This window comes from Myotis nattereri (genome assembly GCF_964212035.1).
Source record: "Myotis nattereri genome assembly, chromosome: 12".
NCBI lineage: Eukaryota > Metazoa > Chordata > Mammalia > Chiroptera > Vespertilionidae > Myotis > Myotis nattereri.
The window spans coordinates 75,290,681-75,303,983 of NC_138087.1; the positions used below are offsets into that span (position 1 = coordinate 75,290,681).

The 13,303-nt window shown below is 39.7% G+C and overlaps 1 protein-coding gene across 1 annotated transcript in view; it reads right to left on the minus strand.

Annotated features, from left to right (window-relative positions):
- SCAI (suppressor of cancer cell invasion) overlaps positions 1-13,303 on the minus strand; it is a gene marked incomplete at its 5' end in the record, with an annotated part of 75,101 nt that overhangs the window by 35,199 nt on the left and 26,599 nt on the right. The window contains one exon of the mRNA XM_081103395.1: positions 6,143-6,274. Coding sequence (XP_080959521.1) covers positions 6,143-6,274 — 132 coding nt within the window. The remainder of the gene's footprint in view (positions 1-6,142; positions 6,275-13,303) is intronic.

Here is a 13,303-nt window from a genome sequence, read left to right on the forward strand (position 1 = left end):
AGAATCTTTAAGACTCTTATCAACTAGCTGCTTCCAGGAAGACTGTACTATTATATAAAAGCATTAGGCAACCACATCACCTTCATGAGACCTGACAACCCCTGGGTGTTTTAAAGGTATCGTGTCAAGTCTTTAGGCAAATTTTCAAGTTAAGCATTTGCCTGCAAATTCCTTTAAGTTTCTAAAACTGACAAATTTAATAAACCTCAGTTATATCTTATTAAGAGAGAAAACAGAATCAGAACTCAGTGTTTTTTTTCAGACTACAGAACTTCAGATAGTTAATGACTGAGTTTTATAAGAAGGGAATTTTGGCCGAAACCGGTTTGGCTCAGTGGATAGAGTGTAGGCCTGCGGACTGAAGGGTCCCAGGTTCGATTCCGGTCAAGGGCATGTACCTGGGTTGCAGGCACATCCCCAGTGGGGGATGTGCAGGAGGCGGCTGATCGATGTTTCTCTCTCATCGATGTTTCTAACTCTTTTTCTCTCTCCCTTCCTCTCTGTAAAAAATCAATAAAATATAAAAAAAAAAGAAGGGAATTTTGTATGAGAGCTAAAAGTACATAAAAAATGATCTAAAAGCTAGAACAAGGTTCCTGACAGTAAGTCATAATATACAAATATTTTATGATTTCTTGGCTAAATTCTATACTATTTTCCTCAATAGAATTTAGAATATCTACCACTCCAGTCTGAAGACTTGCTATAAAGGTAGCAATTTCTTTTTTGAAATAGGGTTTAAATTTTTTTTAACTTCCTAAAAGGATAAGTCCTATGATCACCCTTTTTCTAATGAGACATATCATGAAAGCTAATATAGAAAACCACTGTAATATGATTAGAGTCTAAATTAAGGTATTTTATGAAGAGTTTTAGACAAATTCCTCTACTATTCCGAGAATGACTCTGGTTTTAAACTCTGAATATATCATTTGGTCTTTATTACTGTCAGTAGAGATGGGAAATTAATGGTCCATAGAATTAAATGAAATGCAGCTCTGTGAATTATTCTGTAAGCTAAATGACCTTATATTTCACATCTTGCCAAGGCACCTGTGTCATAAATTGGCTGCTCTTATTCTTTTCCCAAGGCTTTAGAGGAAATTGAAAGTATGACAATGATCTCCTTTTTTAAAAATTCTCAACTCTCAACAAAAGTTGGGAAATTATGGCAGGAAGAAGTGTAGTACAGGTGATTAAACCTGACTCTCAGAGATTTTTAAATGTAATGTTGAGATGTCAAAACTTAGGAACTTTCTCCCAAGTTTTTACAATTCATCCCTCTTTACTAAATTGAACCAGCCAAAATCATTGATGCCTACCCAGTACCTCAGAATATGCGTGTGCCTGGAGACAGGCCGTAAAGAGGTAAGTTAGCATGAGGTCTTTAGGGTGGGCCCTAATACAATTGACTCGTGTTCTTATAAGAAGGAGATTCAGACGCACAGAGGGACATCAGGGGTGCCCATGCAAAGAGGGACTGCCACATGAGAACACAGCAAGAAAATGGCCATCTACCAGCCAAGGAGAGAGGCCTCAGCAAGAACCAACCCTGCTGACACCTTGATCTTGAACTTCTAGCCTCCAGAACAGAGACAATACATTTCTGTTGTTTAAGCCACTCAGTTGGTGGTATTTTGTTATGACAGCCAAGTGATAAGGTGCCCCTCAAATCCCAAAGTACAGGTGGGTGGGGACAAATCAGCAACAGCCAAGACCTGCAGGCTATCGGCATCTGTACAGGAAGAGACAGGAGAAACAAATGAGACATCTGATGGACCTGGGAAGAAGAGAACCCCAAAGTGGCCGATCTGAATCCACTGCATACATAGCACACTGGACCATTCTGAGAACAGAAGCTGAAAGTGGGAGCGACTTCGCTGAGCCAATAGCCACATGTGGCTACAGAGCGCTTGAAATGTGGCTAATCTGAACGGAAATGTAAGTAAGTATAAAACACTCGGTGTACTTCAAAGACTTAGTATGGGGGAAAAAAGAATGTAAAAGATCTCAATTTTCCTATATTGATTACATATTGAAATAAAACATTTTTGACATAATGGATCAAATAAAATATATTTAAAATTAATTTTACTTTTGTCCTTTTACATTTAAAAAATCTGGCTGCTAGAAAAATTTAAGTCCCATTTGTGGCTCACATTAAAATTTTATTAGTCAATGCTTCTTCTCTAGATCACTCTGGTGGCAGTCTGCCTCAAAGTCAAGGGCAATTCTTTTGAGTGGGAAGCCATATAAAATGAAAGCACACAGTACAAACTTGTACAATAGTTTAGGGTATGATTTCTGAATAACATATACCTTACTATTACCAGCTTGTGCAACTTGCCTCTGGGAAAGTATTAATGTTTTGAAGGAGAAGGTAGAGGGAGGGGAAGAAAAAGAGGAAAGAGAGAGGAAGGAGAGGGAGACAATGGAGCAAACTGGTAATTTCTCAGTTATCTTTCCTATTCAGGAGCCAGGGCTTCCGGAAAATAAACTTTTAAAGGATACATTGTAGATGATTTCTTCTTTAACGTAAAATATTGGGAGCATATTTAATACAAATAATTTCTGCCATGATTTTTATTTAAGACCATTACACTTCACGTTGGTGTACGTCTCTGTAAATATATACACTCATGGGCTCCAACGCTTATTTTGGCTTTGTGTATTTGCTCCTTTGGAATCAAATAATTAGCAACTTGGAGGCCTCTGCTGTTTCAAAGCACCAAAGTCAGGGGTATCAGTGGTAGACACAGCTGTGTATCTCAAATATGTCTCAAGATGCTGCCTTATATAATCCCACCAAGTATTCCATGCTGCTTCGTCACCATGGCAACCAGAACCCTGCAAGCACTTGGGCTTTGATCATTTTTCTGACAGTATTCAAAGCTATTTCTAACACTTCATTACTACTGTAACTATATGCAACAGCTATTTTAAGCACAACACCATTCATTCTACCCATTTCTCACTCTCTGGACTATGATTCCTTACACAGTAAGTGGAAAGAAGTTTATTTATCATGCACATATTATCAGAAGGTATTTGCAGGAAGAAAAAAAAGCTCCATTAAGGCAGTCACAGCTGGGAAATTGAAAAGTCTCTGACAACTTGGATGAAAGGCTTAATGTAAGGTGAAAATACGTATCTTTGAGAGTAAAACGAGAATTTATTATACCCATAAGACAGTATATAGAAACTCTCAGGCCTTTCATGCACTGAAATACACTTTCTCACTCTGTACATAAAGAGATAAAAAGTCTAGGTGAGAGGAATCATGAGGGGTTGCCAAGGTGCTATATGTTTTATTTCTTTATCCAATTACCAGCCACATGGATGTATTCAGTCTGAAAAAAAAATACCCTTAGGTATACTTTCCTACAAGTACATTACACTGCAATAACAAGTTCCATCACCAGTTTGTGAACTCAAGAAAGAAAGAGAAAACAAATAGGAAAGCAAGCCAAAAGATAAGCTCAAACAATGCAAGGAATGCCGGGAAAGAGGGCCAATGTTAAAAGCTGACGCTATTCCAGCTGGATTCCCACTTCACCCCATTTCCCCAAGTGCAAACGCTGGTCCAGAACCTCTGCCAATGTATTTCTTGTTCTCTATAAGCACTGTGATCCTGATTCTTATTCAGACCAACACAAATGTAAAAAACAAAAAAAAAACCAAAACACCCTTCTTTTAATTATTCCCAAAGAAATCTTCTCTATTTCAAAAGAAATGCCCAAAACTTAGTCAATATTTGAAAGTAGAACGGTGTTTAATTTATATGCTCAAAGAGCTTTGGACCAGAATTGGAGAGCAGTGTGGAGCATGCCACCCGCGCCTCCAACCCCCATCATGGGGAACTCGGTCACGGACCTGTGGAACTCATAAACAGAGGCCTTTCCCATTGCTTTCCAATCAAGGACTAATACTGAACAAAACACTTATAAACATTTATATAAACAAGCACAGAAAATACACAACTCAAGTGCACCAGACACTGAGAAAATCAGCACCCCCCCTCCCAGAAGGAAGAGACCAAATGGGCATTAAGAGCAAACAGGACTCATCACATTTACTAGTATTTAATACAGAATTTTTGACAAAAAAATATTATTTAAAATATGTTGTTTTTACGTTTAACTACATATCTTAGGCAACTTTTCATTTATATCTTCACCAAAATATTTTTCAATAGTTTTATATATACAGTGAGTATATATAAAATGAATTTTCTTTAAAAGTGAAAAGAAAGAGCCAAAGTACTAATCTCTCAGTAAATTATAGACCTGCACTGCCACTGGCCACACTCCTCTCAAACAAAAACCCCAAAACAATCAGAGGATATATATACTTATTCACCACAGATACATATTTTTGTAGAAATAATTAAGCTTGTTTAAACTGAAAGAGCGCCCTTCACAAAATACCTAGTTTAAAAAAAAGCAGTACTGCAAAAAGCGCTGATATAAAATAGCAAGATGAAACACGTCAGGCATATGGTACACAAATCTGAGACATGAGAAGATGCTCAACATCATTAGTCATTAGGGAAATGCAAATCAAAACTCATGTGTGGACATAAAACTGAAACTCATAGACACAGGCAGACAACAGTATGGTGATTATCAGAGGGAAGGGCATGGGGGGTAGTAAAGGGTAAAGGACCAAATATAGGGTGATGGAAGATGGTTTGACTCTGGGTAGTGGTCACACAGTGCAATATACAGATCATGTATCATAGAAATTGACACTTGAAACCTATATGACCCTATTAACCAATGTCACCCTAAAAATTTTAATAAAATTTAATAAAAACCACAAGATACCACTTCACACCCCCTTCGATGGTTATCATACAAAAGACAGACAAAAACAATTGTTGGTGAAGATGTGGAGAAAATGGAACCCTCATTCACTGCTGGTGATGTAGTCTCTTTGAAAAACAGTCTAGAAGTTCTTCAAATGTTAAATATAGAGTACCATATAACCCAGCAATTTTTCCCCTAGGTATATATACTCATGAGAACTAAAAGTATATGTCCACATAAAACTGTGTACACAAATGTTCACAGTAGTATTATTCATAGCAGCCAAAAAGGGAAAATAATTCAAACATTCATCAACAGATGACTAGATAAACAAAATATGGTAAATCTGTACAATGGAATATTAATCTGTAATTAAGAGGAATGACGTACTGATACATGTTACTACATAGATGAACCTCAAAAAATACTCTATTTTGTGAAAGAAGCCAATCACAAAAGACCACATATTTTATGATTCTACTTATATGAAATATCCAAAATATGTAAATCCATAGAAACAGAAAGTTGATTAGGGGGTTAGGAACTGGGGACAATGGAGAGTCACTGCTAGTGGGTATGTGGTTTCTTTTGGGGTGATTACTGTTCTAAAATTAGATTATGGTGATAGTGGCACAACTCTAAGTATACTAAACCATATAATTATAAACTCTGAATGGGTGAATTTTTATTGTATGAAATATAGCTCTATAAATTGGAGGGAGAGAAGAAAAAGCAGGGCTGAGAGATTTAAATAGAACAAAACAGTACAAAATTATTTACCCACTACACACAGGAACACATCAACAAAGACATGTGGACAAAAGTGCCTATAGCTTCTGCTGCCAATCTGTTCAGGGCATGCACAGCTGAAGTAAAAATAGCACTGTCTAAAACACTCAGTCATTACTGTAGTCAACAGATATTTTATCCAAAGAAAAAGAAAGAATAAAAGAAACAAGCAAATAAACAAGTGTTCAAAGAATGCAACAGGAGAGAGGCCCCATTCACCTGCATTATGCATTTGTAGGCTCCTTAGCCCTCCATACCCCAATGTGTAAGATGAGATGTAAATCGGGTATAATGTGGACGAATGTATATAAAAGCATGGAACAAGAGCTCTCCTTAACTCAAGTACAACACTAAATTACCCTCTTTTCCTATTGTTTTTTCATCTGAGAAAGAAGAAACAGTGTCAAAAAAAAAAGCATGATCACTTCTAGTACAGGTATTGATGCAACATTCTATCCATAACTTTCAGAAAGGTACCATACTTCAGCCATGGGGGAAAACACACAGAACTAGAGAAAAATTTAAGGTATCAGCAGTCCACTAACCTTAACCCATTGAACAGTTGCTTAGATTTATCCAGAAGATAACAAAAATCAGTGACTGTTTTCCTCTCTCCCTGTGGGATGTCATCTTCAGCACCTCCAGAGGACATGATTTCTTTAAGAGCAAATTCAGTCCTGCAAGAAAACACATGTCCATTAACCAAGAAGGTGAAAATAAAAAGAGAAACAGACCTTAGCTATACCATCTGATAACACTTTTTTTCAAGATGGAGAATTCTTCTGATTACATGCAAGCCATCAGATAATTTAAATGTACGATGGTGTGGGAGACCAGATAATCTCGTATTATCGGTGGGACTGAAAATTGTTACATCCATATTGGAAAGAGAGTTTTAGAATATTCTTTCATCCAATAAATATTGTTTGAAGGACTATTACATTCCAGGCACTCCTTTACATGGTTCAGAATGAAAAAATGTTTATCTTTTTAACCTAGTTATCTATTTGTTCCATTCTACAAATCCATTCAGGAAAATAATCCTACAAATGGAAAACATAGGTATCATGTCTTCTTTATCCATTTGTCCATTGAGGGACACCTAGATGGCTTCCATATTTTGTCTGTTGTAAATAATGCTGCAATGGACATAGGGGTGCATATATCTTTTTGAATTAGTCTTGTGATTTCTTTGGATAAATACCCAGAAGTGGGATTGCTGGATCACATAGTAGTCCTGTTTTTAACTTATTCTTTTTTTTATTTTTAAATTACAGTTGACATACAATATTATATTAGTTTCAAGTGTACAATTTTAATTTTTTGAGGAATCTCCATACTATTTTCCATAGTAGCCACACCAGCTTACAATCCCACAACAGAGTTGTCTGATCTCTCATCCCAATGCTTTAAATCTCATGGGTTCTGCCTCTCTTTTCTCTTAAGTCAAGATAATAGTATTTAAGCCGCCCTCTCCAGTAATTAGAAATTGCTCTTTGAAAAACATTACAAAACCCAAAAGATTCACTAAAGTCAATTTTTAAAAATGAACTTTGGCTATCAGATCAGATCTACTTGTCAAAGAATGATTCTAATTATTAGATATTTGACTTTGGGAGTGTTATTGAACTTTTCTAAGCTTTTGGATTTCCTCAATTCCAGAATGGGAATTATAATATTTATCCTTCATACAGGTATTAATAAGATTCAATTAGATCATATTCATAACATTATAGTCCAGAAAGGGCACATTGTTAATAAAAGGCAACAAATATTAAAACTGGTAATTCTGGGTGTTGGGATACAACAGTGAAGAAAACAGGCAATACACAGAGTGTATTTTCTAGTAGAGAGACAAAAATTTAAAAATATAATATCCAGGTGGTAAGATGTAGTATGAGGAAAATACAGCAGAAAGGGAGAGAGTGTGATTGGGGTAATGTTTTAGTTAGGATAGGTGAGGTGATACTGAGAAGGCGGCATATGAGCGGAGACCTGGGTGAAGTGAAGGAGTGAGCAGAGTAGAGAAGAGGGAAGTTCAGGTACCAGGTGCAGGGAACAAGTACAGGTGCTGAGGCAGGTATATACAAAAGGTTTTATCTATAAATAAAACACTTAAAAAACCCCACCAGCTCTTTCTAAATAAATTAATATGAATAAGATTCATGATACTGCTTTTCAAGGACCACAAAAAGGAGACAGAGTAGACAAACCCAGATGCGCATTTCCCACGTCCAGCATCCTGATGCAGGCTCAACCTGCCCCTAGCAGGTATGCCTTTTTCTGACTGACAGTCCACCTAGAGCAGTGGTTCTCAACCTTCCTAACGCCGCGACCCTTTAATACAGTTCCTCATGTTGTGGTGACCCCCAACCATAAAATTATTTTCGTTGCTACTTCATAACTGTAATGTTGCTACTGTTATGAATAGTCATGTAAATATCTGATATGCAGGATGTATTTTCATTGTTACAAATTAAACATAATTAAAGCATAGTGATTAATCACAAAAACAATATGTAATTATATATTTGTTTTCCGATGTTCTTAGGCGACCCCTGTGAAAGGGTTGTTCGACTCCCAAAGGAGTCGCAACCCACGGGTTGGGAACCGCTGACCTAGAGGGGCTGCCTTTTTCTGATTTGCACATAGGTACCGTATAGGTCACCTGTGACCCTTACAGGACTTCCCCTCCAATAGAATTTATTGGCTCTAAAATCATCAAAGTGGTATTAATAAGCCTTGTCAACTCAGAAATGGAAATGGACTAATTAAGTTGAACTAGGTTCTATAATGACATTCATTAAAAAGGACTTATGATGGGATATAATCCCAACTTTCATTGTCCTTATCTTGATATCGATAAAAAGAAATCAATCTAATAAGTTAAAATAAGGCCATGTGACATACACTGAATCTAGATTCTAAAACCCAAGTACAAGTCCCAATTGTGCTGTTTTCCCCCAAAGTCACAGAGCTAACAGTTTAACTAAACTTAGCTTCCTCATTTGTAAAGTGAGGATAATGAATGCTGCCCTCTCTCACTAGGCCCGTGGTCAGCAAACTGCAGCTCGCGAGCCACATGTGGCTCTTTGGCCCCTTGAGTGTGGCTCTTCCACAAAATACCACAGAATACCATGTGCGGACGTGCACGTACAGTGCGATTGAAACTTCGTGGCCCATGCACAAAAGTCGGTATTTTGTGGAAGAGCCACACTAAAGGGGCCAAAGAGCTGCATGTGGCTCATGAGCCGCAGTTTGCCGAGCCGCAGTTTGCCAACCACTGCACTAGGCTATTGTGATCAATTCTGTTCCAATGTAACCATATCATCTTATTAAGATATCCAGTAAGAAAGTAAAAAAGCAAAATACAATTATATTATAATAAACATAGACAATGTTTTTATTAAGAAAAAAAAAACATGTACATAGCAATAGACTTTAAACTAAAAAGCATTGAAAAAATCAAATAAATAACACCAGGCTTCCACATCCTATCCTATATAATAAAAGGGTAATATGCAAATAGACTGAACAGCAGAACAACCGAACAACCAATCAAAGCATAATATGATAATGATATGCTAATACTGCTCACTATGACATGCACTGACCCACCAGGGGGCAGATGCTCCAACTGATAGGTTAGCTTGCTGCTAGGGTCCGGCAGATCTGGACTGAGTAAGATGGACCAGACACACCCTGGAGCCCTCCCGCGATTCCTCCCCGGCCCGATCGTGCACTGGTGGGGTCCCTCAGCCTGGCCTGTGCCCTCTTGCAACCCGGGACCCCTCAGGGGATGTCGGAGAGCCAGTTTCAGTCCGATCCTGCAGGCCACTCCCCTTGGGAGGGTGTCAGACGCAGGACTCATGGCTGGCGAGTGCTGCTGTGACAGCACGAGCCTCTCCCGATCAGGGACTGATTGGGTACGAGCCCACAGCAGGCACAGTGGGGCCAGAATGAGTGGGAGCAGCAGGTAGGAGCTGCAGGCGGCATTGGACTATGGGTTTCAGCCCGATCCCTGCAGGCCACCCAGAGGGACCCCATCTGTGCATAAATTTGTGCACCAGGCCTCTAGTTAAAAAATAAAATTCTCTGCTGCTGAGTAGTTCCAGCTGTTCCTGCTGCTTATCACTACCGAGGTCAGAATGTGCCGTGGTGAGGACGTACATAAAAAGACAGACAGTACTGCTGATGGAGGATTTCTTACAAGAGGACCCGTGTCAAGTTGCCAGAGTCCTCCTCTCGTCTGGGTTGACAATTATTCTTGTCAGGACTCTACTCTTGGCAAACCCAAGGCCTGTCCTTAAAAACAAGGGGTAGTTATTGGGGCAGTTATTCTGGAGCCAAGTACTTGGCTCACACAGCTCAGCGGTCTTATATCATAGTTCTTCCAGTACATCCATCATCTCCTTACTAAACTGTAAGCTACCTGAAAGCAGTAGCTGTCTGAAAAAACTTTCTGTAAAGCGCCTGTGAATACTGTCCCCAGATAATTCCAAAATACAAACTGATCAAAGGCAGTGAAAAAGTTTGTGTTCCTGCCATATGACAGGCATTGTTCCAGGTGCTGGAGACACTGTGTGCACGTGTGCGTGTGTCCATGAATTTATTTATACCAAAGACGGCCGAAAGTGACTGTGGCAGGGACTTGAGAATCTGCAAAAGCTGGGAATGTTCGTAACTGAAATCCAGGAAGGAATGAATGCCAAGTAGCTGTCACTAAGAGAATGAAAAAGGCAAATGTTCAACCTTCTGAGAAAGAAGTCTGATTATCATCAGATTGGTGTTGTGGTATGTGAGGAACCTACAAGTTTTTTGTGAAGAAACGGAAACCCCTCAAATTCCCAAAGCCTTAGCCAGATGCTGACCTAAAACTATGCGGATTAATTATCAGGAGACTCAAGTGGGTCAGTGTGTATTCTACAAAGACAGGTATGTTTGGGGCCCGCGTAGAGACCACAGAGCAGAGTGCTTAAGCGCATTGACAAGAAACTGCCTGCACTCAACTCCTGGCTCCACCAGTCACTACTCAAACATAATTGCAATCTCGGCCATGTTGTTTAACCTCTTTGTGCCCTGACTTCCCTATATGTAAAACAGGATAAAAACAGGATCTGCTACTTAGGATTTTCATGAAGATTAAGTGAGAATGTACAGAGAGTTCAGAAGAGAGCCTGGCACACATTAAATGTCATATAAGTAGGCCTACCATTTAATTTACCACCCACTGGGATAATTCTGTGAATGAAAAGGGACACTATTAGTAATTACATCAGAACTGCAAAAACCGAGACTGTGTCAAGCAAACCAGGACATATTGTAAGTGAGAACAAATGAGAAAATGTGACCAGAGGAGGTAAAATTTCCTGTCTCATCTCTTTATTCAGAAGCTACCCATAGATGCAGGTACCAAACATTAACGTCTGGATTATGTTCTCCTGTGTGCACACTGTTAGAGCTAAACGAGCACACTTACTGTTTTGCTATAAATGGTTTCAAGTAATATACCAATCAATACTGACACAATCCCCTCAAGATTAATGAAGGCATCTCACACATACTGAGGAGAGGATAATGGGAACAGGCAGAAAGATGGTAAGACTTGCTCCTGGCCCTCGAGAAGCTAACCACCAGTTAGTTAAATGATTCCTGCCGGTGCTTTCCTGCCAATAGTCCCCAGAGGCCATTGCTATGGCAAACACACCCAAACAGGAAGATATCTTGGAGAAATGTTGAAAAAGATGAGAAAGGCAGCTTAAAAAAATGAAGAGAGTAAAAAAGAGACATAAAGGCATATTTCATTATTTTTATACAGCATTACCAAATAGTTTAAGACATTCTAGAAAGAAAAACCAAAATTGACACAAAAGAGTGTGGCAGGTTGCATTTGTTTGGGTCTATGCGGCACCCATTTCCCTTTCTTTATGGAATTACTGCTCGATCTCAATGGAAATCAAAACTCAATTTGGAACAAAACATACTAAAAGAGAGAGGGAGAGAGAAGGAAAGAGAATGAAACAGGGAAATTGTTAATTGTGTGTGATAATGGCTCAAAAAAAAGGGTCCTCATGTTTTAAGGGCAGGCACTGAAATATTAACAGATGAAATGATGTGATGTCTAGGAGTGGGTGTGGGTAACAACTACGAACTTGTGACTGTTGAAGCTTGAGTGATGGAGATATGGGAGTTAATTATTGTATTCTATTTCATTCTAAGTTTAAATTTTTTCATTTAAAAAATATTTTTTCCTACTTCATTTACAATATGATCCCAATGTCATAAAAGCATTTCTCTCTAGGCTTGTAGCTGTATGTATATTTACATGGAAAGATTTCTGGGATAATGAGTGGCAATAATGAGTGGTAATAATGAGTGGTTATTTCTGGCTGCTGAGATTTGAGATAGCTTCATTACTTTCACATTCTAAATTGTTTGAATTCAAAATACTAATTGTGAAATAAAATAAAACCTTAAAAACCAAAAAGCAAAAGAAAAAAATACTAATTGTGGGAAACTAAGATGGCGGCATAGATAAACACCGGGAAATAGTCGCCTCCCACAACAATTGAAAAATATCCCAACGGACGGAGCAAACATCGTCCAGAACAACAGGAACGCTGGCTGAGTGTAATTTCTACAACTAGAAGAAAAGAAAAGCACGCTGAGAGCCAGAGGAGCTGCGGAGGCTGAGTGCAGAGGTACGGCGGCGGCTCGAGCACGCGGAAAGGGGGTGGCACCTGAGGACGCGGCTGTCTTTCTGAATCACAAGCTCCTGACTGCTCTGAACTCCGGTTCTGGGAAGTCTCTGGGGACCCAGGACTCATACGGGGAGAGGCTGCTCTGTCAGGCGGCAGCGGGCGAACTTGAGGGCGGATTTCCCTCAGAGGTGCTTGCAGCTGTTACCGGGACACTGAGACGCGCGACTCCGGGCGCGGAGAATCAGCCATAGCGTCTTTCTCCGCCCTTTTGACTCCCTGAGACCCCGCCCCACCCAGGCTGCAGCAGAGGCTTTTGCATGTGAATGTACCTAACTACAGCCCAGCCAAGCAGACCCGGAACTTCCAAGAGAAGGCCCAAGGCCCCGCAGCGACTTGCATTGCTTCACAGCTGAGCCTCTTCGTGGCTCCGGCTGTGTGGCCTCAGGCAGGGGCTGAATTAGCACCTCCTTAGATCCAGGAGCCACTGTACCCAGTGGTCAGAGGGGGACCATTCTCCCACTTCAGACACCGCTGCTTCCCACAGCCAATTGGCCTGGAGGTCAATTCCTCCCAGTGATCCTACAACAACCAAGAGTGCACCAAGAGTGTCCACCCCAGGTAACTGGGGAGGCTGAGCCACTGGGCCCTACAGGACACCTGGCGCACAGGGCCACTCTATCAACACAGGGAAGCAGCCAAAATGCGGAGACAAAGAAACAGGTCACAATTGGCAGAAACGGAGGAGGGCAGACGACTGGATATAGAGTTCAAGGCCACGTTTATAAGGTTTGTCAAGAATTTTATGGAAACCGCCGATAAATTTAATGAATCCCTCAAGGAGTATAGTGAGACCATGGAGGACATGAAAAAGGACCAACTAGAAATTAAGCATACACTGACTGAAATAAAGAATAATTTACAGAGATCCAACAGCAGACAAGAGGATCCCAAGAATCAAGTCAAAGATTTGAAATGCAAAGAAACAAAAAATACCCAACCGAAAAA